The sequence below is a fragment of the Myotis nattereri genome, assembly GCF_964212035.1.
Source record: "Myotis nattereri genome assembly, chromosome: 20".
NCBI classification, from domain to species: Eukaryota; Metazoa; Chordata; class Mammalia; order Chiroptera; family Vespertilionidae; genus Myotis; species Myotis nattereri.
The window spans coordinates 3413114-3438200 of NC_138096.1; the positions used below are offsets into that span (position 1 = coordinate 3413114).

The 25087-nt window shown below is 59.2% G+C and overlaps 1 protein-coding gene across 1 annotated transcript in view; it reads left to right on the forward strand.

The window, feature by feature from the left end:
* Window positions 1–471: 471 nt before the first annotated feature.
* GALNT2 (polypeptide N-acetylgalactosaminyltransferase 2) overlaps window positions 472–25087 on the forward strand; it is a 63707-nt gene continuing 39091 nt past the window's right edge. The window contains exon 1 of the mRNA XM_081114288.1: window positions 472–650. Within this exon, the coding sequence (XP_080970414.1) occupies window positions 528–650 (123 nt within the window). The 5' untranslated portion in view covers window positions 472–527. The remainder of the gene's footprint in view (window positions 651–25087) is intronic.

Consider the following 25087-nt stretch of genomic DNA (forward strand, 5'->3'; position numbering starts at 1 on the left):
ATCAATAAAAAGGAACAGGAAAAAAAAAGAAGAAAAAAAGGGACTGGGGGTGACAACGTCCGCAGAGCAGCGCCAGGCCGCAGGGACCAGGTGTCCCCGGGCCTGTGCACGTGCGCCCGGGTGCGCGCTCCCCGCCGGGGTCCAGGCAGCCACCTGTCACTCACCGGGGGCGGGGGGCGCGCGGAGGGGGCGGGCGGCCGGCGTGCGGGGCCTGGAGCCGGTTCCTCCCGCCTCCTCCCGCCTCCCCCCGCCCCGGGCCGCCGCCGCCGCCCGCCGATTGGTCGCCCTTTGCTCCCTGACCCCGCCCCCTCCGAGTGCCTCCGCGGCCGCCGCTTCCTGCTCGCGCGCCGCCGCCGCCGCCGCCCGAACCGGGAGCGCGCGCCTGGGGGGCGGGGAGGAGACGCGCTGCGCCCGCCCCTTCCTCTCCCCCCGCCCGCGCCCGCGCCGCCGCCCGCCCGCCGCCTCCCGCCCGCCGGCCCAGGCTGCACAGGCGAGCACGGCCCGCGGCCGGCGGCCGAGAGGCGAGGATGCGGCGGCGCTCGCGGGTGCTGCTGTGCTTCGCGCTGCTGTGGGTGCTGGGCATCGCCTACTACATGTACTCCGGGGGCGGCACCGCGCTGGCCGCGGGCGCGGGCGGCGCCGGCAGGAAGGTGAGTGGGCGCCCGCCGCGGCCCGGCCCCCGCGCCGCGATCCCCGCCACCCCCGCGCCCGACCCTCCCGCCCTCGAGGCAGCCCGCGCCCCGGCTCTGACGTGGCCGCCGGGCACCGAGCGGGGGGCACCCCGCTCCTCCCGCTCCTCTCCGTCCGGATCTGGGCTCGGGGCCCCCCGCCTCGGGCCTCCCCGAGTCCCCGGGGCAGCGGGGGCGGCGGGCGCATCGGCCCCTCCGCGCTCGCCGGGCTCGGAAGAGGCCACCCGGCGCTGCCCCGCTGGCCCGGGGCCGCGGGCGCGTTTCTCGTCGCCCCCCACCCCCCGCTCCTAGGCGCCCCCACCCCCTTCGTAGACGCCCCCTCCGCTGCACACAATTTCAGTGGCGTCCCGCCCCGCCGCCGAAGCCCCATCGCCGGCGCGGGGAAGTTTGGGGGTGCGGGTGTTGGGAGGCACAAAAGGGGGTGGGGAGGCGGGGAGGAGGCGGCCGCCTCTCCAGCGAGCGTGTCGTGTTCAGTCGGAGAGAGGAGTCCAAGTTTCTTTCCAGCCCTTTGGTACCAGCGCTGCGGATCCTCCCCCTTCCCCGCGGCGCCCCGCGTGGGGAGGGGGGCGCACGTCTGGACTCTGCCCCTCTCCCAGCCGGTTCCTCCGGGGGCGGGGGACGCAGCCAGCCCCGGGGGCGGAGAAAACGGACTCCCCCTGAGCGAGGCCGGCCACGGCCATGTCCCGACCTTCCCCTCCCGGCCCCCGCGTTACCCTGCGCCCGGCTGGCCCGGCCCCCCTCGCGCCGTGCGCCACCCCCACAGCCCGGTGACGCGGGGATGGCCCCTGTGGTTTGCACAGGCCCCGAGGGCCGAGTGAGGGGGCCGTGGGGACCGTGGACGGCGCTCCAGACAGCCGGGCGTTTGGGGGGGACACTGAGCCCCAGAGAAGCCCGGACGGCGCGGTTCTGGGGCCGCGCGCCCGCTGGGCCAGGAGGGGCCTGGGCGCTTGTGCACATGGTGCCGGCGGTCAGTGCCGGTTGGTGGTTGATGGGTTTGAAAGCAGCGTTATCTTTTCCGAAATGCTGCAGCCCCCACTCCCGTGACGTGTAGTGTCGCCGCAAACCCTGGAAATTCTGAGTGAATGGAGGTGGACCGCGGGTTGGGCTGGAACCAGGGGATGGTGCACAGGAACCAGCGGAGCGCGCATAACTGTAGACGAACCGACTTCAGCCTTAAAGTCTAACCTGTAAATGTCAGCGCTGAGTTGGCTGCGTCAGAGGTTTGTTTCTTCTCTCTCTTTATTCCATCTTTCCTTCCTTCCTTCCTTCCTTCCTTCCTTCCTTCCTTCCTTCCTTCCTCCCTCCCTCCCTCCCTCCCTCTCTCCCTCCCTCCCTCCCTCCCTTCTTTCCTTCCGGTATTACATGGAGGTAGGTGCCTTCTTTGATTCTTGGTAAATTTCCTGGGTTTGCTTTCTCTAACGAGGCAGCGATGAACATCGTTTTTCCATGTGCGGAATTGGCCTGGCTTGGTTCTGAGCCAATAGTGTGTGTACCCTTAGCCCTGTTGTGCGCTCTCTCTCTCTCTCTCTCTCTCTCTCTCTCTCTCTCTCTCTCTCTCTCATTCTCCGGTTGTGTGTGTACACGGAATCCCCACTATTCCTGGGCGGTAAAGGGCCGGGGAGCCCAGGAGAAGCGTGCAGCTGCTGTCAGAGTGAACACCATGGGCACGTTCCACTGGGGTGATTGTAAACCTGTGTCCCCGGTATCTGTGCCTCTCGTGCTGGTGGCACCTGGCGGGCGGTCTGCCTTCCAGACAAGAGAAAACCAGACACATAAGCCCGCCGGGTACCTCTCTTTCCTCTGCCTCGATCGTGAGCACATGTGATTCGAAAGGGCTGCCGTGTGACGTTGGCATTTGCAGAGGCCGGACCCCCTGGTAAGGGGTGGGCTTCTGCTGGTGGACTGGGTTGATCTCTGAAGAGTGATCCTGAGTTAAAAAATAAATAAATAAATAAATCCAAGAGCCCTAGCTGGTGTGGCTCAATGGATAGAGCCTCAGCCTGCAGACTGAAGGGTCCCAGGTTCGATTCCGGTCAAGGGCACACGTACCTCGGTTGCAAGCTCCATTCCCGGCCCCGGTCGGGGCGTGTGCAGGAGGCAGCCAGTGAGTGGGTCTCTCTCCCATGGATGTTTCTCTCTCTCTCTGGCTCTCCCCCTCCCTTCCTTCCAACTATCTCTAAGAAAAAAAGGATCCTTAGTTTAAAAATAATCCCAAGAACTTCTGATGGACGGGCAGTCGGAAGGTACAAAGAGCATGCAGAAAAAACGCGTGTGAAATGGTCGGCTGTACTGGCACCTGCATTGGTGATCGGGGGTTCTGTTCTTCCTGTCAGCCAGCCGTAAAGTTTAATCCTGGCCCTGGAATGGGCCGGCGATGGGCAGGTTGAGGACGGGGTGTGCAGAGGCTGTAGTAGCTTTTCAAGTGGCAGCAGGAAGACTCGTGAACGTAGGGTGGGGACGCCGCTGTGAGAGTGGGAGCCCCGGGGCTTCTGGACTTCATAGAACCCCGCCGCCCTGAACTTAATAACCGAGAGTATGGAACTGGGCCGGCTTCCTGCCTTCTGGATTGTTTCCATGGATTTAGAGACGAGCAAGTCTCTTCGGATTTAGTTCATCTTCACGATACGAGGACGTACGTCATATTTTTAGCTTGGAAAGTACGGGCGTGAAGAGAGAGCGTGGCGTACACGCACAGGCAGGATTTAAATCCGAGCCGCAGTGTTTGGGGTGTAAGTGGGCTTGTATTTCTTCTCTTCTTTCCTGCGATTCGAGTCAAGGCTCTCATTCCATATTGAGCGGATTTCTCTGCGCCCTGATTTTTTTAAAAATATGTATTTTTATTGATTTCAGAGAGGAAGGGAGAGAGAGAGAGACAGACAGACAGACAGACATCAATTATGAGAGAGAACCATGGATCGGCTGCCTCCTGCACACCCCACACTGGGAATCGAGCCCGCAACCCGGGCACGTGCCCTGACCGGGAATCGAACCGTCACCTCCTGGTTCATAGGTCAGCGCTCAACCACTGAGCCACACCGGCCGGGCTGCCCTGACGTTTTTTAACAGGGCTCCAGGCTGCAGTGTTAGGCTTTGTGGGGGGATTGTCTGCCTAGCATTTCTGCTGCTTCAGCATCAACCGTGTCCTGCCTGTGAAATAACTCACCCCAGGACTGTACTTCATGTAGCGAAACCCAGGAAGCCAGCTCCCCTCAGAGGGCAGGTTTCATAAACTAAACAGGAACCGGTGTGTGAACGCCAAGCCGGGCTTTGCTGCACTGCCCAGGCCTCCACGCTGAGGTCCAGGGTGTGTGCAGTCCGTCCGTGTGTGTGCATCACGTCGTTTAACACAGCACTGCAGCGTGTGCATATGTGTGTCAGTTTAACCGGCGGAATTTCAATCCCAGCTACAGTGTTTCGGGTGAAAGTGGACACATTTCTTCTCTTCCCCCCCCTCCCCCCCCCCCCCGGGGGGGCAGAGGACTAGATGCCACGCCCCGTGCCCAGTTTGCTTCTTCCCTGTAAATTGGTGATTTGCACGTCAAGGGTGCCTTTCCTCCGAGCATCTGAAACACTTTCACGTTTTAATCACGTGACGTTCCCCTGGGCTTTGGCGCGTTGGCCGTGGATGGAGCCGCAGGCAGGCAGGCAGCCGAGAGGAAGGGATTTCGGGGGAAGTGAACCTGCCCCGGGGGAAAGCCTGGCTGCTTAGGGCGGAAGGGGGTTTGCTAGCCGGTGAGGAAAGAGGGTGTCAGGCCTAGGACCCCTGGTCTGTGACCCCCAAGGACGTGGGAGGGAGGGAAAGCCACAGCGGGAGCAGGTGTGACAGCCCTTCCCCTGGGGTCCCAGGTGGAGGATTTTGGGCAAGACCTTGTAGGAGGCATTGGGGAGTCAAGAGCCCTCTTTTTGTAAAAAATATATTTTTATTGATTTCAGAGAGGAAGGGAGAGGGAGAGCGAGCGAGAGAGAGAAACATCAATGATGTTTCTGCCGGTCCATCATGAGAGAGAATCATGGATTGGCTGCCTCCTGCACGCCCCCCACTGGGGATCAAGCGTGCAGCTCGGGCATGTGCTCTTGACCGGAATCGAACATGGGACCCTTCCATCCACAGGCCGACGCTCTATCCACTGAGCCACACCAGCCGGCGGAGGGCCCCCTTTTTGGACTGGGGAGGGGCCTCACTTGGCTGGAGCAGGTCCTTGTGTGGGAGAACATTGGGGTGTAACTTGGAGAAGGAGTTTGGGACTGAAGTGTAGAGCGCTTCGAATGCCAGGCCGGCTCTTCGGGGTGTCACTCGGTCGGCCTTCGGGAAGCAGTCACGATTTGGAACTGGGCGGTGGGCGTTCAGCGAAGGGGAGCGCACAGACCTGTGTACGGGCCTCACGGGAGCGCGATGGTCTCCTCCTTCCCGCTCAGGGGCCTTTGCTAACTTCCTGAGCCCCTGCCAGCCTCAGCCTCCTCATCTTCCCAGAGAGGATCGTCGTCGGTACCTGGTGGCAGAGCACGAAGTGCCATGAGCCGGTCCTGGCCTGTCACAGGTGCCGAATGAATGGTAGGAGGGATGGCCGGGGGGTGGGGGGGTGGAAAAGCCTAAATATTCCTTTGAAAGCGTAGTGGACAGGAACCGTGTGCGGCTTCCCGGTTTCTGGGAAATGGTTGGAGTGTTTCTTTTTCCTTCCCCTCCCTCACCCATTCCTCCTAGACGTGGCCGGTCCCTCTGGTGGGATGTGGTCCGGACGCCGTGCCCGTGCCCGCCGTGGTGTCCCAGCGGGGTTCCAGCAGGAGAGCGGGCTGAGGTCACCCCTCTCTGTGGTGGTGGCATGCACAGTCGGTGTGGCTGTGGAGGGTCCCCTGGTGGAGGTCCCCGCCTGCTCCCCGTCCAGGCGCTGGGCCCACCCCCTGTCCCTGCAGCCTGGCCCCTCCCGGCCGGACGGAGATGCTATCAGCGCTCAAGTGAGCCTGGCCTGAGGCTGAGCACGAGACTGGCATGCGCTGTAACGGACGTCAGCAGGTCTGAGCGTGCCTGTGGGTGGGTGCCCAGGGGGGCTCCGTACCCCACCCCGCCACCTCTAATCCGTGTGGGGTTGAAAGAAATTCCATTTGTGGTGACAGTTTGAGGTGGAGGGAGGGAGGGCAGGAGCAAGGGAAGACTTTGTGGAGGGGGGGTTTTGTTTGTAAATTAAAAAAATACGTATAAATATGTTTTTGATTTCAGAGAGGAAAGTAGAGGGGGAGAGAGATGGAAACATCCATGATGAGAGAGAATCACGGATCGGCTGCCTCCTGCATGCCCCACACTGGGGATGGAGCCTGCAACCCGGGCCTGTGCCCTGCCCGGGAATCAAACCGCCATCTCCCGGTTCCTAGATTGATGCTCAACCACTGAGCCACGCCGGCCAGGCTGCCTCAGATCTCTGGGGAGAAGGAAGTCGGTCTGAGAGGCATCGATTTCAAAGCTGTGGGGCCTACCTTCTAGCAAAGCCAGGGGCAGTTGGCTGGGGCAGGGACGCGGGCAGGGGAGCTGACTCCAGGTTCTGGCTGAGGTCCCGGGATAGGAGACGAGTATTCCCGGGAAACAGCTGGCCCGGCAGGATTCCCGGTGAGAAGCCAGCCGGACCCGGCCCGTTCGTCTCCCGGGCTCCTGCCTGTTCAGAAGGTGTGTTGGAAGGGGGATGCTGCGACGTTCCCGCCGGCAGCTGTCCGGCTAGAGCCACTGAGAGGAAAGCAGAGATGTGGTTCCACACATGCTGCTCCCTCTGCACCCCCCAGGGCCCTGCAGTCAAGGGCACGTACCTCGGTGGCAGGCTCGATCCCCGGCCCTGGTTGGGGTGCATGCGGGAGGCAACCCATCGATGGGTCTGTCTCACATCAATGCTTCACTCTCTCTGTCTCTTCCCCTCTCTCTAAAAATCAGTGGGAAAATACCCTTGGGGAGGATCAACAATATAAAAGGGTTGGAACCTGCCACCAGGCGGCCTCTGAGACCCTGGATCCTTGGCTCCAGGCTGCCTCCTTGAGTGGTTTCCTGGGGGGGACCTCTTGGCACGGCCGCCAGCAAGCCCTCCTGGGCAGGTTCCAGCGAGAATCATCCTGGATGTTGGTCCTCGCGCTCTGGCGACTCTCCTGCCCTCGGAGTGGAACTTGGCCTTGCTCTCTCCGCCGGGGCGAGGAGTCCGACCTTTGGCCGCGGGCCTGCCCTGCAGGAGGGGCCCGGGTGTGGAGGGACCTGGCACTTCCTGTGCCGTCTTTTTCTCCTCTCGGACCGCGGCCCCTCGTGGCAGTGTGCCCGCCTCCTGGTGATCGCCACGTGCCTCGGTTTCCTTTGCCAAACGCAGAAGCCGGTTTTCTCTCCCCGAGGCGGTTGCCTTTGGCTTGTCAGGGGCGGAGCCCCCCCCATCACATGGGAATCTTGGATCTTGTCTCCTTGTCCATATGGGGTCCTGGGTGTGGTGTGTATTCATCTGCGTACGCAGGGCACCCACGCTCCCCCACCCCCACCCCACCTCCCACCGCAGACTGAAGTCTCCCACCAACAGACCGGGACCTCCCCTTGCAGACCGGGGCCTCCCCCTGCAGACCGGGACCTCCCCTTGCAGATGCCTGCCCAGGACCTGTCCCGGCAGGGAGCAAACTCTCCCTTCCTCTCGCTCTCAAAATAAGGTAGATTCCAGACACAAGGAAATCCGTGATCATTAGTAACAGGAAGTAAGACGAGCGGGTGAGCTGACTGGGGAGGGAGGAGAGTGGGAAGTGGAAAGAGAGAAAAGGGGGTCAGCCTTTTGCAGGTCACAGAGCTAACGCTCAAAATCAAGGTCACCGGGAAAGCCCTGGAGGCAGGAAAGACCAAGGCGATGGGACCGCGGGCGTCCCAGGCCGGCTCCTCACCCAGGGCAGCCACGCCAAGCCCTCGACACAGAGTTACCCCACTTCCCGAGCCCCGATGACCGAGAGCTTCAGTTACGGCATCTCCCCACGCTCTCAGGGCCACGCTCTCAGGGCCACGCTCTCTCAGGGCAGCGCAGCTGAGACAGACCCTTCATTTGAGGCGTGTGCGTTTGCTGTCCAGAGCGGCATCCTTTCAGGACGCCAGGAGCTCGCTCCCTGGGCGCCCCCGGAGCCCAGACCCAACCTCAGCGGCTGCTCTGGCGTCTGCGGGTCTTTCAAGTCACCTTCCTCGGCCGGCCTCTGTGTAACGTTCCAGCTGTTCGGTCCAGCAGCCTGCTGGCGACATGGTCCCTAACCCCATAAAGCGTCCCATAAAGCGTCTAATGACCCTCGTAAATGCCAGCAGCTCCCGCGCAGGGCGGCTGGAGGCCGACACCCGAGAACCAGGGAGAGGTGCCATTTCCCACGCTCCGCCTCCCAGACCTCCCGGATGCGGCTGCAGCAGTGAGGTCTCATGTCCGTGTCATTTCCCACGGATACTCCAGGTCACGGATACTCCAGATCACAGATACTCCAGGTCACAGATACTCCTGGCCACGGATGAGCCTCCAGGTCACAGATACTCCAGTTCACAGAGCCTTGGTGCTCCCCATACGGCCGAGAGCAACCTCTGCAGAGCTGAGGTGCCAGTGCAGACCCAGATCCTGAAAGGACCCCCCTGGAAAGCTGCTGAGATCTTCCGCTGGGACCTCCCCTAAAATCTCCACCCTAAACCCTTAGGAGGAGGACCCAGCACCCTCCCCCTCCGCACTGCCCCTCCCCGTTGCACGCCTGAGCCTCTCCCTCCCTCTCCTCCCAGGCAGGCCGCCTTGACCTAACTTCTAAGCTCCAAGGGCCCTTCCTTTGCCTCTAAACTTGTTTCCTAAGCCCATTCCTTCGACAAGTTACTTCTTCCACCTCTCTGATTTTTAAAAGATATATATTTTGTATTAATTTCAGAGAGGAAGGGAGGGGGAGAGAGAGATAGAAACATCAATGATGAGAGAGAATCATGGATTGGCTGCCTCCTGCATGCTCCCCACTGGGGATTAAGCCTGCAACCCCGGCATGTGCTCCTGGCTGGATTCGAACCCAGGACCCTTCAGTCCACAGGTTGGTGCTCTATCCACTGAGCCAAACTGGCCAGGGCTACCTCTGTGATTTTATAAATAAACTAGAGGCCTGGTTCACAAATTCGTACACCGGTGGGGTCTGGCTGGCCTGCCCCGATCAGGGCCAATGTCGGGGAGGGGCTGCAGGAGGTTGACTGGACAGTCCATCCCTGATAGAGGTGGGGGGCCAATTGGGGGAGGGGCCAGCCAGGGGGAGGGGCTGCGGGCATTTGGCTGGCCCTGCCCCCTGGTTGAACACCCAGTTGAGGGGGGACAATTTGCATAGTAGCCTTTTATTATATAGGGTTATATAGGATGTCTTCTTATAGTTGGAGTCTTGGCTCTGAATTCTTCCCTCGCCAGAACCAAAGGACCGAGGTTGCTGAACCCAGGTCCAATCTGACCCCACGGGTCAGACACCTGGTACCGTTCTCGTTACCACCAACAATACCGCCTGTTTTCTGTAAGATACAGTTCCTGCTACTTCCTGCTGTTTCCCACAAATGCCACTACAGGTCAGATTCCTGCCAGCCCTGTCGCTGAGATACCTGAAACACTGTCGAGCCATTGCCGGTCTATCTTTTGTTTGTCTGTTAATCCTCACCTGTGGATATCTTTCCACTGATTTTCTAGAGAGAGTGGAAGGGAGGGGGAGAGACAGAAACATCGATGTGAGAGAGAGACATGGATTGGTTGCCGCCCGCATGAGCCCAGACCAGGACCCGGGATCGAGCCTGCAACCGAGGTAGGCGCCCTTGACCCGAATCGAAGCTGGGACCCTTCAGTCCGCAGGCCGACGCGCTGTCCGCTGAGCCACACAGGCCAGGGCTGATCTGTCTTTATTTCCATGTGCCTGGGAGATCGGTCAGACGCTCCCGTAGCCACAGTGTCCCACAGCCCCCAATGCTGTTAACACACCCACAGGTCCCCCGGGCGTGAAACGGGGGCTGGATGGATACGCCCCCCCACCCCCCACCCGTCCTCAGCTGGCTTTGGAGCCGTGGTCCCTGCGTCATCAGCAAGTTACAAATGGCAGGTTTCTCCGTTGTCGACGCTGAGAGGCAGCTTCAGGCCTAGAAGGTGCTGATTACGGGGGCTGGGCCTTCATTATCGCCCGCGGCCGATGGGGGGCCGGGAGGGGCCTCGTCTGGGTTCTTGGGTCGTCTGAGCTCCAGGCCTGAGGCTGGGCAGCAGGAGGGCACAGTGTGGCCATCCAGGCCTCCTCAACAGGCTGAGGGGGGCGGGCGGGGCAGCAGGAGGGGCACCCCTGCCCATGGCCTGCGGAGGTTCGTCCTCCGTCTGTACTTGGGTGGCTCACAGGCTGCACCCAGGCCGGCAGCAAGGAGTAACATGGGTGGCCCGGCCCGTGTGGCTCAGTGGTTGAGCGTCGACCTAGGAGCCAGGAGGTCACGGTTCGATTCCCGGTTGGGGCACAGGCCCGGGTTTTGGGCTCGACCCCCAGTGTGGGGCGTGCAGGAGGCAGCCGATCCGTGATTCTCTCTCATCATGGATGTTTCTCTCTCCCGCTCCCTTCCTCTCTGAAATCAATGAAAATACTTACACGTATAAAAAGGGAATAATGTGAGTCACTAAACATTTACGTCGGAAGATGTGAGCTGAGTCTCGTTTTCAGGATGAGAAGGCGCTAGCCCAGTGGTTCTCAACCTTCTGGCCCTTTAAATACAGTTCCTCATGTGGTGACCCAACCCTAACATTATTTCCGTGGCTACTGCATCACTGTTATGTTGCTACTGTGACGAATCGTCATGTAAACATCTGATCTGCAGGATGGTCTTAGGCGACCCCTGGGAAAGCGTCATTGGACCGCCAAAGGGGTCGCGACCCACAGGTTGAGAACCGCTGGTAGACCTAGAGCAGTTTCCCCATTTACCTCTCAGCGGGATGTTCGTTGAAGACGAAATCCGAGTGGGGCCAGGCACACACGTCAGTGCCCACAGCTGGTGTGGATGGGCGCTCTTGCGGGTGAGCGGGAGGTTCTGGGAGGTTCTGGCGCCCCCGCCGGATGGAGGCCGGGCTGCCTGCTTCCCAGGAAGCCCCTCGCCCGCTGGGACCTGCGTCTGGGAAGGAAGGCGTGTGAGGTCAGGAGGGGCTCTCGCCGCGCTGGGGAGGGCGGCGAGCTGGGGAGGGGCCCGGGGCAGCGGTGTGGGCTCCTGGTGACCCAGGTCCTGCTGGAAGGGGAGGGGGGAGCGGGCAGGAAGCGGGGGTCAGAGCCCCTCCCCAGCGTGTGGCACCACCCGGTTATTTTCCAGGGTCACCCCCTTATCTCTTTTAACGTGTCTGAAAATTACACCGGGGTGTGGGTATTTGTTTATTTTTTATAATATACAAAATGAATCTCTTACCAGCTTGTAGATACAAAATAATTAGCCATTTTCATGCCGTAAACATTGATCCGGGTGTGGTCGTTAACTGTGTAACTAGGTCGTTTTTTTTTTAACCGCAATTGGCTTTTCAACATCTTGAGCGGCTGTTACAGTGGGGCCTTGACTTACGAGTGTCCCGACTAACGAGTTTGTTGAGATACCAGCTGTCTCTCCGCCGATTTTTTGCATTGAGTTAATAGAGTAATTTGAGTTAACGAGCTCCTTAACGAGCTCGGTCTCGGAGCGAATTAAACTCGTAAGTCAAGGCCCCACTGTACCTGGATATGTTTTCTGAAAACTTTCCCGCCAGGTTGTCATCCGTAAACCTTCTCTGAGTTTCGTTAGTTCGGCTTCTGGCTTTCGAAGCTGTGAGTGAGTGACACCTGGGGGACAGTTCGGGATTGTGGCGGCTGCTGCCAATCGGCACGGAGTTCATGCGGTGTCTCCGGTGCCTCTAATTGAGAGCACGCGGCCCTCGGCTGCCGATGGGTGGACGGGCTGCGCGGTGATTTCAGGAGAAAGAAGCCGTGTAAACGCCCGGATGACGGGTTATGACAGCTCTGCGGGCCTGGCTGGGACCTCAGGCCTGGGGCACCCCTCTTCGTGGGCCTCAGGGCCTCCTGTAGAGGGAGGGCTGGGAGTCGGGAGATGATGGAGATGGTGGGGATGGGGTCAGGGAGAGGTCACGTGGTGTCTGCTGCACCTGTGCCCACTCCCCTCGCCCACAGGTGCCTGTGCCCCGACCGGAATCGAACTGTGACCTCCTGGTTTGCAGGTCGATGCTCAACCCCTGAGCCACGCCAGCTGGGCTGGAATATCATTTCTTTTTTATTTTATTTTATTTTATTGATTTTTTTACAGAGAGGAAGGGAGAGGAATAGAGAGTTAGAAACATCGATGAGTGAGAAGCATCGATCAGCTGCCTCCTGCACACCTCCTACTGGGGATGTGCCCGCAACCCAGGTACATGCCCTTGACCAGAATCGAACCCGGGACCCTTCAGTCTGCAGGCCGACGCTCTAACCAGTGAGCCAAACTGGCTAAGGCGGGAATATCATTTCTTGTCTGCAACTGCAGACACATACACGAGTGCACATGGGCGCGCACACACCTTCCCTCCGTCCTGGCGGAAGAGGGTGTGCAGGGCATGTCATTAGCACTGCACCCTGGCTTTGCGGAGGTCAGCACACGCCTCATCCATCCCAGACGGGAAGGTATGTGTTGCGCTGGGCAAGTGCCCGGCGAGCTTGCTCGCTGCCGGGGCAGGTCCCGGGCGGGCGTCTGGCACGGCCCCTGCCGGCCCATGTGCAGGCGTGGTCCCCGCGGAGGCCTGGCCTGTCCGGGCACGCCCGCTCTCCCTGCTCTCGGAGCTGCCTCGGTGGATGAGCACGCAGGTGACGGAATGTCACGCGTGGAGGGTAGCGGGGCGGAGGGATGTGCTGTGGCTGCGTGAGGAGGACTGCAGGAGAAGGACATTCCGGGGCCACAGTGGCCTCCGACGGCTGCCCTGCCCTTCTCCTTCTTCTCCTCGTGGTCGGGGCACGTGCGGGAGGCAGCCAGTCGATGTGTCTCTCTCACCACGATGTTTCTCTCTCTCTTTCTGTCTCTCCCCCTCCCTTCCACTCTCAAATGTATACATTGATATATCTATAGACATACAGACATATAGATACGTAGATATGTACTAGTAGATGTATATATATTCGTATATCTATATAAAGGTAGACGTATATCTACATCTATAGATAGAGATATAGAATGTGATTCTACGACTCTAGAGAGATGTACCCGCAGGATGAAAAGAGCTAAAAAATAATGAAGACGGGTTTGCCGGACCGTGCGCCGTGAGCTGTTGGTACACAGCGCGCCGGGCCATCGGTGACAAGCACGTGCCTGGGTGCGAGGGGCTGCCGGGCGGGCGGGCGGGCGCAGGTGCACAAGGAGCCCCAGCGGTGCCGGGCGAGCGGCCCCGGGGTCCCGGGGCGCCCTTCCTCCCTCGTGGAAGCTCGATGACTCGGCCCCCACCCCTCTGGCATATTTCTGTGCACAGAATCAATACCTGTCCCCAGGGTCGCCGTGGAGATTTGTTTTTCCAACAGCCCAGTGTGCAACCATTGAGCTCGTTGGGTTCAGTAACTTGGCATCGTTGTCCCTCTGTCCCTCAATCGCGGGGGGGGGCTGCCCCCCGACTTCTTGGCGTTTCTTTTGTGCCCTCTCTGTCGCCCGGTTCACAGCGGCTGTCAAAGCCTCTGCGTTCAAAAGCTTGGGGAGTGTCTGCCGCCTGGAAATCGGATCCCGGCTGATTCATCCGAGTTTCTTTCTCCCCGTCCTCCTGTAGTGATCGCTCAGCAGAACGGTTTCCCGAGACTCCGCCGACCTAATTAGATTGCGGTCGACCTGGGTTCCTGAGGGTTTCTGCACCAGGCTCCCTGGCGGACTCTGCCAGGCTCCCCTGAGACGGGAGCCGTACCCCCTTCTCCCCGCCTCATCCTCCCCCCCCCCCCCCCGTCCCCCGCAGCTACAGCGGGGCACTTCCCAGGAAGGTTGCCTCAGGTACCCAGGGTCGCCCATCCCTCTGCTGGTTCTTGTCGGCTTTATTCTGGGAGGGCGACAGTGTCCGATCTTATTTTCAAATCCTGTGTTCCGTATGCCACCGTCTGAAAAAATGTCCTCCCCCTTCTCCAGGGCGGGCCATGGGCATCTAACCTACATCTGGTTCTCAGGAGATGGGAGGCAGCTTATCAGAAAAAGCGTGCGTGTGATGTGCAGACACAGATTCAACGAGAACGGGAGTTTAAACCCTGAGGGCCAGCCCTGGCCGGTGTGGCTCAGTGGATAGAGCGTCGGCCCGAGGACCGAAGGGTCCCGGGTTCGATTCTGGTCAAGGGCACGGGACCTCGGTTGCAGGCTCCTCCCCGGCCCTGGTCGGTGCACATACGGGCGGCAACCCATGCATGTGTCTCTCTCATCTGGCTGTTTCCCTCTCTCCCTCCCCGCCCTCCCTTCCACTTTCTCTAAAACTCAGTGGGAAAAATATCCTCCCGTGAGGATTAACAACAACAGCAACAAAAAAATCTAGGGTCAGATGTGACTTCTTTTTCTGGGAGGGAGGGAGGGAGGGAGGGAGAGAAAAGGAGAAGAAGAAAGAAGTAGGTGCAGAACTCCAGGATGGAGGGGAGCTGCCACGCGTGTCCTCGCCCTCACGGCCCGGCCCTGGGTGGGTGTCCCCTCCTGTGCTCCGGGAAGTCCCCTGTGGCCCCGCACAGCAGGCGTGGCCATTGCTGACCGAGGGCGGGGCCTGCCCCTTCCCAGCAGCTGTGTTGACACTAGACCCGGGAGCCCGTGTTTGAACACGAAATCGCGTCCGTCCCCGCGGCCGAAGCCAGCCGGAAGCGCGATAACACAGAGCCTTGCCTTCTCAGGAAGGACAAACATCTTCTCGCCTTCGCACGAGGCCAGCCCGGCGTGGACTTTCACTGAAAGGTCCTCGAACAGCCCGTGCGTGGCTCGGTGCTTGTGTGTGGCTCGGTGCTGAGCGTCGACCTGTGAACCAGGAGGTCACGGTTCCGTTCCTGGTCAGGGCACGTGCCCGGGTCAGGGGGGCTCGATCCCCCGATCGGGGCACGGGATGGAGGCAGCCAGTCGATGTTTCTCTCTCACGTGGATGCCTCCCCCTCGCCCCACCCCACTTGTCTCCTTGTCTGTCTATAATCAATGAAATAACATAAAAAGAACTGCTCTCTCCCCTACCCCCCCACCCCCACCCCACCCCGGTAACCCCAACCCCAAGGCTCTGAGATACAACAAGTCCTCCTGGTGGGAGCCCCTGCATTCGCGGGGTGGGGGTGGGGGGTGGCTTTTGTGCAGGAATGTGGCTGGCACGGCCCAGCCTGAGCCTAGCCTTTGCTCAGCGTCCTGGGAAGGCATTTGCCTTAGTCATTCTTCTCACGGAGCCACACCAGCTGCCGCTGGCTGCGCTTTCAGTTTCCAGGGCCGCACACCGGCCTGGTGTGTGGAGTGTGCTCGCCCTGGGGCCTGCCGGTTGAGGCTTGAGCCGCGATAGACAATTCCCCCCTTTAAAGGGGTTTTAATTACGGCACCGAACGCGTTGCAGAAGTGCTCATCTGTGATAATCAGGACCAGAGAACTCCTTATCAGTGCGGCGTAGTCATTTGCTTAAGTGATTTCAATATGATGTTTGTTAATATGCATATCTTATTCCAGGGAGGCAGGAGGGAGTGGAGAGAAATGTTGCCTTGCTTCGTACTGAGGCTCCCAAGCAGCCCCTTCTCTCCTTTTTTCCTCTCCTTCTCCCCTCCCTCCCTCCTTCCCTCTCTCTCTCTCTCCTTCCCTCCCTCCTTCCCTCCCTCTCTCTCTCCTTCCCTCCCTCCCCCCTCCTTCCCTCTCTCTCTCCTTTCCTCCCTCCTTCCCTCCCTCCTTCCCTCCTTCCCTCTCTCCCCCCTCCCTCCCTCCCTCCCTCCCTCCCTCCCCCCCTCCCCCCTCTCTCCCTCCTTCCTTCCCACCAAGGCCTCTTTAATGCTTCTGCATTTCATAACCTCATCGTATCTGAAAGCCGTTTCTATCCGTCAGGCAACGTCTTTCTTAATCTGTAATTAATTCCGTCTTCCTCCCTCCCCCCCTGTAACCCTTAGCGGCCTGCGGGCACCAGGCTGGGGGCTGCTGGCCAAGTCGAATCTCCCTTCATTTATTTCTTCTCTCAAGGACCGAACCCGTTTGTCTGAATTACGTACAATCACAGGATCGAAGAGGCTTGAGCCTGGACGCGTATTTTCTCTCGGCCTTCATTCCCCCGAAGGCCCCTCCCTCTCCCTTCAGCCACCGAGGGCGAGTCGATGCTGCAGAATGAGCGATCCCCGCAGGTCTGTCTACCTAGATGGTCTGTTTAGGAGCAAACAGTGATTCCCCTCTTCCTGTGCCATCTGCCGTGAGGACGTCAGGATCGTAGCAAGTTCTGTCCGAAGCTACTGCCGGGAGGAGGGGGCGGACAGTAAGAGAAAGGGCTTAATGGGACATCTCAGAGTTCAGACCAGGGTCACAGAGACCTCAGTCACACTACACGGCAGACTCTTTTTAAATATGTTTTTATTGATTTCAGAGAGGAAGGGAGAGGGAGAGAGAGAGAGAAACATCCATAATGAGAGAGAATCACTGATCGGCTGCCTCCTGCACGCCCCACGCTGGGGATGGAGCCCGCAACCCAGGCCTGTGCCCTGACCGGGAATCGAACCGTGACCTCCTGGTTTGTAGGTCAACATTCAACCCCTGAGCCACACTGCCAGGGCCACCTGTACTATTTGTAAGTGTACACACAGTTCAGTGTTAGGAAGGACCTTCACCTTGTTGGGTGATCATTACCACATCCACCTGCAGAACTTCTTCACCTTGTAAAACTGAAACTCTGTCCCGTTAACCAGTCCCTGCTCATTTCCCCTTCCCCCGGGCCCTGGAGACCACAATTCTACTTTCTGTCTCCATGAATTTGACTATTCTCAGAACCTCATGGGGTGAAACCATAGCACATGTGTCCCCTTGTGATTGGCTTATTTCACTTAAGAATAAAGTCTTCAGCCTAACCCGTTTGGCTCAGTGGATAGAGCGTCGGCCTGTGGACTCGGGTCCCCAGGTTCGATTCCGGTCAAGGGCATGTACCTTGGTTGCGGACACCTCCCCAGTAGGAGGTGTGCAGGAGGCAGCTGAATCGATGTTTCTCTCTCATCGATGTTTCTAACTCTCTCTCCTTCTCCCTTCCTCTCTGTAAAAAATCAATAACATATATTTTTTTAAAAAACACACGAATTAAGTCTTCACGAGGTCATCCAGGGTGTGGCAGGTGTCAGAATGTCCTTCCTTTTCAAGGCTGCATCGTATTCCATCGCATGAATAGACTACACTCCGTTTATCATGCATCTGCTGACGGACCCCTCCGTGGCTTTGACCTTTAGGCTATTGTGAGTAATGTTACATTTCAACATTAAAAGATGAAACATAATTTAATCCGCCTTGGATAGGTCAGGACATTTTGAACCATTTTCTAGTAGAGAATTAGGTTAGCCTATAGTCACGTATCAGCTATACTTGTATCATTAACACTCCACCAGTTGGCGATGTAGCCCAGCATATACTTCTGCGTCTTCAGGGTTGGTCTCTCGAACGGATGATACTAATTCGACTTTGGTTCCAGGGTTAAGAATGAGATCATAGGTGAGTGCACCTTGTAAAAAAAAGGTGTGTATAAACATTAGTAGTTAATTACCAGAATGAATTCTGGGTTTTCTTGTCTGCCTTCTGGGGAAGCAGACGTTGATGGTGGAGATCTTTCAGAATCATGTAGTCCTTCCAGAAATTTCCGACGCTTGACGCACTTTTGCGCACGCATGTGACCTGCAGCGTCTCTGGCGTTGGGGCGGCAGGAGCTGCTGCGCTCCCACGGGATCCACGGTCCTGCGTGGACTCCCCCGTGGAACCCACGTAATTGTCCTGGAGGCCCTGTTGCCGTGAGCCCTGATGCGGGCCTCGATCTTGGACCAAGTTAGCTGCTTGAGACCAACCCCTTCCCAGGCGGTGGCTTGTGATCGATTCCTCCCTTCGCGCAGCCATTTACTCGGCGACTTGCTCCCACCTGACCCATCGCTGTCTGCTCGGCGTCTCCCAATTGACCACCCCCTCCTCCAGCGCCTTCCTTTCTCAGGTGGAGGCGCGTACCCCAAAGACCCATGCGTGGGGTTCACTGAACGAACCCACTCAGCCAGGGCCTGGTGCACGCTTGCCCTTCTGGGCCCGCATGCGCTCCTGTGGGTGAGTACCCCCCACTCCCAGCATCCTTAGGCCCCGTGCTGGGTGCTCCTGGGGGCCCGGCGGGCGGTGTGCGGAGGCAGGTGGGCCTCTATTTGGTCCTTCCCCAAAGCTTCAGGAATCACTGTGAAAAGCTGAAATCCTATCATCTGGTGGATTTGTGCTTAGACGGCCGGCAACCAACTCTCTCTCTCTCTCTCTCTCTCTCTCTCTCTCTCTCTCTCTCTGGAATAAGTTACCAGAACCAGCTGTGTGGCCCCAGAGGGCAGTGGCTGTCATTTCAGCCTAAACGCCTGCTTTCTCGGACCCCCGGCTCTGTAGCTTTGGAAATGGGAAGCTTTGCAACCCCTGCCTGAGTCGTGAAATAAATCCCACGTGCGGGGTGGGGGTGGGGAGCAGGTGGGGGCGCTGCTTCGGGCTCCCGCCCACTCCGGCTCCTTCCTTGATGGGCAAACCCCGGAATGCATGATTCACCCGCCACGGGTTCCACCCCTGCCCCCTGTTGCTTCAAAACGTGGTTGAACTTGGCAGAGCTGGGAGGAAGGGCCGCACGTCTGCCCTTTCCCTGGGCCCAGGCGGTGCCGCCAGGGAGCCCCAGCAGCCACTGGCCCCGCATTCCTGGTCCTCGCCGCCATGAGCTCATGCGGGTCAGAGGGGCCGCCGCCCACTGGGGCTCTGCCCGGCTGAGTCACAGCCGACTGGGGAAATGCCACCCCGGACGCCGCAGTTCCCCCTTTTCTCAATGGGGGTTGGCAGCTGCAGGCTCAGAAAACGGACCGGTCGGGGCTGGGCTCCGTGGATAGAGCGTCGTCGGCCTGTGGACCGAAGGGTCCCGGGTTCGATTCCCAGTCAGGGCAGGTGCCCGGGTTGCGGCTCAGGCCCAGTGCTGGGCGTGCAGGAGGCAGCCGGTCCATGGTCCGGGCTGTGGGGTGGTCCCGGGGCTGCTCAGAAACAGCTCTGGGGGCCTTAGGGCTTGGCCTGCCTGGGGGCGCTCGCCTGCCCCAGATCAGCTCCCACTGGGACTTTTCCTGGGAAGGAGGAGGGTCCTGCCAAGGGCATGTCTCTTGGAGCTCAGCCCCACCAGTGTGTCCCACGTCTGTGCCATGTGGACACGGAGTCCGTGTGCCTCTCCCCCCCCTGGTGCCGCCGGGCCAGCTGGACACCACTGTCCAGGGCCGCCGGGCTCAGAGCCAGACGCGGAAATGGTCCCCGGCCTGTCATCTGCCCTTCCCGGCGATGACTCACGTTCCCCTCTTTCCCAGGCCGCCTGGGAGAAAGTTTCTCTCTTCCTCTCTCACGCATATGCACATGCGCCCACACATGGCACACACGCGTGCACGTGCGCACACATGTGAATACACACACATGCACAACCTGCAGTAAATTTCTTCCCAGTGGACACGGCCCCAGCCCATCACGCACGGTCTACGTGGCTGACTGGGGCCCGGCTGCCCTGCTTCGGTGCGAAGGGCTGTGAAAGGTGTCGCTGAGAGAAGTTCCCCAGGGGACTTCAAAGGTCTCGCCTGTGACTAACATTGACTTTATTATCTACCAGATGCCCGATGCACGAGATTCGTGCCAGGGGCTCGGCCCGCACAGCCCCGATTTTCATTAGGATGGTCGTCCGGAAGGTCGCTCGGCTGTCCAGTCTAATGAGCATATTAGGCTTATATCATTATTATAGATGTGCAGGATCATCCCACTAAGGATGATTGGGGGGGTCAGCAGTAAATCGGGGCTGTGTTTCTAGGTCTGCACAGACGGCGATGCACGTTAGTGTCGGCACTTTGGGGCGCCAGCACTCACCACGGAATGCCAACCACTCTCCCGGGCTGTGGCTTGTGAACTTTAAAAAAAATTTTTTTCCTTTATTGATTTTTTTCCCCAGTATATTTTTATTGATGTCAGGAAGGGAGAGGGAGAGAGAGAGAGAGAAACATCAACAATGAGAATCATGGATCGGCTGCCTCCTGCACGCCCTGTACTGGGGATCGAACCTGCAACCTGGGCATGTGCCCTTGACCAGGAATCGAACCTGGGACCCTTCAGTCCCTAGGCCGATGTTCTATCCACTGAGCCAAACCGGCTGGGGCTCCTTTATTGGTTTTTAGAAAGAGAGGAAGGAAGACGGATAGAGGGATAGAAACATCAATGATGAGAGAGAAAAATCAGTGATCGGCTGCCTCCTGCACGCCCCCTACTGGGATCCAGCCTGCAACCCGTCCTGTGCCCTGATGGGGAATCGAACCGTGACCTCCTGCTCCCTGGGTCGACGCTCAACCACTGAGCCCCGCCAGCCGGGCTCATGAGCTGCTTGATCAGCTGCTGAATCGCCCCGGGTCCTGTCATTACCACGGACTCCTCTGGGTCCTGTTGAGTTGGGGATGCACAGTAGGGAGGTATCAAGGGATGGCTCTAAAGTCACAGGACTGGACCGAATCGGCTCATCAGGACGCGTGCAATCTGCAGAGATGTGTGCGGAGGAGGCCGCCATGTACTCCCTGGGGCTCCTCTGCTGGGGCCGGGCCTCTTCATGGGAAGATGCAAATCGCGCTTGCTGCTTGGGACCCGCCGTGAGTGTCCGACGAGGCGTGAAGTGACCGAGCTTCATCCCCCGCCCTTTTCGTAGCTCTCGGCTCTCGGTGATCATTGCCGATTTCCAAAACACGAATATGTCTTAAAAGAATGACAGTGTTGCACCCTACCTGTCTTGGCCCAGTGGCTAGAGCGTCAGCCTGCGGACTGAAGGGTCCCCGGTTTGATTCCGGTCAAGGGCACAGGCCCGGGTTGCAGGCTCCATCCCCAGGAGGGGGCGTGCAGAGTCACAAAAACGTGACTCTGTTTATGGGAAGCCTGTCCTGCTCCCTGGGTGTCTGCCGCTGCGAAACAGGAACTGCACGTGCTCTGGGTTGGGGGGCCGGTGCGCTGTGCCTTGTCCCGCATTGTGGGGGGCAGGATGTCACAATTGCAGCTCTGGCTCCGGGAGCGCAACTCGTGTGGGATCGTCCTCAGCATCTGCCGTTTTGGAAACGGCTTGTGCACTCAGCAGAGGCCATCTAGAAGCCAAACCACAGAACCACCCCGGGGGCGCCTCTGAAAGTGTGAGGCCACCACGTGACTGGCGTCTTTGAGCCTCTCGGGGAACTCTGTGGCCCCCCCGTCCAGCTGTGCCCGTGTAACTCACACACCCACGCAGTGGCCTGTGGGTGAGCTGAGGTCCCGTGCCCTGTCCTCGGGTCTTCCGCGGACACTGGAGCTGATCACACACCCAGCTCCCAGTTAAAAAGAAAAAAGATGTCAGCAGATCTGTACGGTGTGAAAGATATGACCCACGTAGATGGAGATGCAGTTTCTTTTTTTTTTTTTTTTTTTTAATTTGTATGGATTTCAGAGAGGGAGAGAGAGATGGGAACATCAGTGATGAGAGAGAATCATGGATCGGCTGCCTCCTGCACGCCCCACACTGGGGATGGAGCCCGCAACCCGGGCCTGTGCCCTGACCGGGAATCGAACCGTGACCTCCTGGTTCTTAAGTCAACACTCAACCGCTGAGCCATGCCGGCCGGGCGAGGTGCCCTGAAGTTATTGATTGGGACTCTCTTGGAGTTAATTTTACTATTTCCTTCTCTCTAATCGTGCTGCAGATGTGCAGACTGGGAGCGGGGACACACACTGAAACGCTGTCCCCCAACCAAGGGCCTCTGAGCCCGGCTGTGGCTGACGTGGGCTTGTGCCAGCTAGAATGTACGCGTGTCAACAGTGTTACTGAATGTTATATTAAAAAAGACAAAAAAGATAAAAGGTAGGCAGGAATCCTTCCCAAATCTGCCCACGGACTGGAAAAACCTCTCTGGTTGAGCTGTGTCTGGAAGTAGCCGGGGTGTCCCGTTTCAGGAGTTACCGTCGGGGCCGCATGTAGGTCACGGGGGCTGTCAGCGCCCGCCCTCCGTCGCTGGGACTTGGCCGGCTCTGCCTCCGCCCCAGGGTGCACCCTCCGTTGGGGCAGGGAGCCGAGGTGGCTGGGTCTCCGCCATGGAGTAAAGGTCCCAGGTGCCTCCTGTGTCCTCGGGTCGTGTCTAGAGAGCGGGCCCCTCTTGGGTGGGGAGGCGAGCGGGAGAGACAGCGGAAACTGTCCTAGATGAGAGGCAGGGACGTGCTCAGGACTCGGTGTGGGACTTTGCTCTTTCCTGGGTGTGTCTGACCTGAGTGGTTTGCGTAGCTGAGCTGTGGCTGGGCGGCGTCTTATCTAGATTCTCATGCTCCAGTCTTGCTCCTCTAGGGATTCCCTCTTCTGTCTGCCGGAGCGCTCCTCCCTGTACCCCGAAGGGCCCCGCTCAGGACGGCGTCTCCATCCAGCCTGCGCCTTCCCAGATCTGGGCCTGCGTCCCCATGCTCTGTCCCAGGGCATGTGTGCCTCCCCGTCCGGCCTTCTCGAGCCTCCGCATCTTCCAGAGCAGCTCCGCTGGGCCTGTTCTGGGTACCAGAGCCACGGAGGGTGTCGAGAAGGTCAGCAGGACTCCCCGAGGCGCCCGTGCCACGGCCCGCACTCCGTGGCCACGTGTGGCCGCCGGCCATGCGGGAGGAATGCGGAGTACTTTGGGCGCGCTCGTAATTCCGCGATGAGCTTGCTGTCGGTCTGCAGTCTGCTTCTAATTGGCTCGTTAGGAATTGGCAAACTCCTCTCGCGCTCAGAATAGATGATGTTGTCACGTTCTGACTGCAGACATGCTGCGAATGTTCCCTAAGTTAATGCTTTTTCTCTTTCCTACCCTGTAACCCGTGTGCTATTTGGGGAGAAAAATCCACCAATCTGTCTCTTGCTGGAGGAGACGGCGTGTCCCTTCGGTTGCGGCTGGGAAGGTGCCGTCCTCCTGTCACTCAGCCTCAGTGCGTCGGAGCTGTGGGACCAGGCAGCCCCCGGCCGGTGTCTCCCCAGCCGGCAGCCCCGCGGCCCCAGGAGGTCGCCGGGCCACGCAGAAGGGTCTGTGCGGCTTCCGTGTTCTCCTTTGTAAAATGCAGAACTGGGCCCGGCCGGCGTGGCTCAGTGGTTGAGCGTCCACCTATGAACCAGGAGGTCACGGTTCCATTCCCGGTCAGGGCACAGGCCCGGGTTGCAGGCCCGATCCCCATGGTGGGGCGTGTAGGAGGCAGCCGATCCATGATTCTCTCTCATCATGGATGCTTCTTTCTCTCTCTCCCTCTCCTTTCCTCTCTGACATCAATAAAAATACACCCTGAGTGGCCAGATTATTAGGATCACCCCATCAGTACTTCATTGACACTTCCAAAAATACCGAATATTGGAAACTTCCTAAGCAAATACTCTCAAGGTTTTATTATTATTATTATTTGCGTATCTAATTCACTTCATTGTACTGATGGGGTGGTCATAGTAATCTGGCCACTCAGTGTATGTTAAAAATATATACAATAAAACGCAGAGTCAGGGTAGAGAGCCCCCAGGTCCTCTGTCCCTGAAGCTTCCGGTTGGCTGGTACCCACCCCGAGATGTTGCGATGGGAAAAGCATGCCTCTCGGAACAGGTGACACTCGGTGTTTGGACCCGACTCGCCCGAGGGGTGCGGCGTGGCGGAGCCAGGGTCCTCGCCGCCGGCTGGGTTTTGAGGGCAGTCGTGGCTACACCCGTGGTTCAGTCTCGTCCACACCAGTTCCTGGGACTCGTTTTCCTCTGTGGAATTCCACTTTGGGATGCTTCGTCGCATCTCCCCGGTGCCGACCCAGAAACCCCGAACGCAGCCCCAGCGCCGTTCCCTTTTCTCTGAAAGGTCAGGCACACGCCGGGCACGACTCGGAGTCTGCCTTCCGCGTGGAAGTCGGCCGTGGGCACGTGGCAGCTCCCGCCGACCTCAGAGACGGGCCCTTCTTCCTGCCCCTTGTGGAGCTGGACGGGGGGGGGGGGGGATGGGGGAGGAGCCCTTTGCAGCCCGGAGAGCTTGGCTTTGAATTTCAGTTCTGCCTCCGCCGTTTATTGCCTGATGCATCAGAGACAAGTGCCACCTTTACGATCCTCTGCTTTCTCTCCCGCGAAGTGAGGATCAAAGGGTTTTTGCTGGAGCGATGCCAGGAGAACCCAGCGAGCTGAGGTCAAGGCCGGCGGCGTGTCCCGGGCCGACAGTAGCTGCTGCATAAGCCCCACGCTCCCCCGGCCACTCCTGGGCCTTGAAGGGTGATGCCACGGGGTGCAGGAGCTGAGCGCCACTCTCTTGGGGGTTTATCAGGTGCCTACAGTTGCAGCTGCACGTACTTTTTAAAAAAATGATTTTTAAAATTGATTTCAGAGAGAGGAAGGGAGAAGGAGAGAGGGAGAGAAACAACTATGATGAGAGAAAAGAATGGATCGGCTGCCTCCTGCACGCCCCACACTGGGGATGGAGCCTGCAACCCGGGCCTGTGCCCTGACCGGGAATCGAACCCTGACCTCCTGGTTCCTAGGTTGACGCTCAGCTGCTGAGCCACGGTGGCCGGGCCCCACGTACTTTAACATTGAAATGTTGGCTTCGTGTCTGCCTGGCCCGGGTCCCCACGGCCAGGCGCCCCTGGCTGCCAGCTGTGTGCACATGGCCCTGCTGGGGGCCCGGAGGCCTGGGGGCCCGGAGACCTGGGGGCCCGAGTTGCGGAATTGGACTCCTTTAACACGGGACCCAGCATTTCAGCAGACACCGGTCTGTCCCGTGTTCTCCTCCCGACGTGGTCCCTGGCACGCCGTGTGGCCTGCGGACCCTCCTAACCCCGTGCCTCCTTCTTCCCACCAGAAGGCGTCCGTCCCTGAAGAGGAGGCCACGTCTCCAGGCCACGCACTTGAGGGCTCGCTTCCGAGGCGCCATCCTGGGGGCCTGGGCATGAGCGGCACCAGAAACGACGGGGCTGTGTGCCGTTAACAGTGGTTCTCAACCTTCTGGCCCTTTAAATACAGTTCCTCCTGTTGTGACCCAACCATACAATTATTCTCGTGGCTACTTCATCACTGTCATGTGGCTACTGTGATGAATCGTCATGTAAACATCTGATCTGCAGGATGGTCTTAGGCGACCCCTGTGGAAGGGTCGTTCGACGGCAAAAGGGGTCGCGACCCACAGGTTGAGAACTGCTGTGTTAGCGGGAGCCTCAGCGCACAGCCCCTGTGCAGCCTCACGGGCCCACGGAG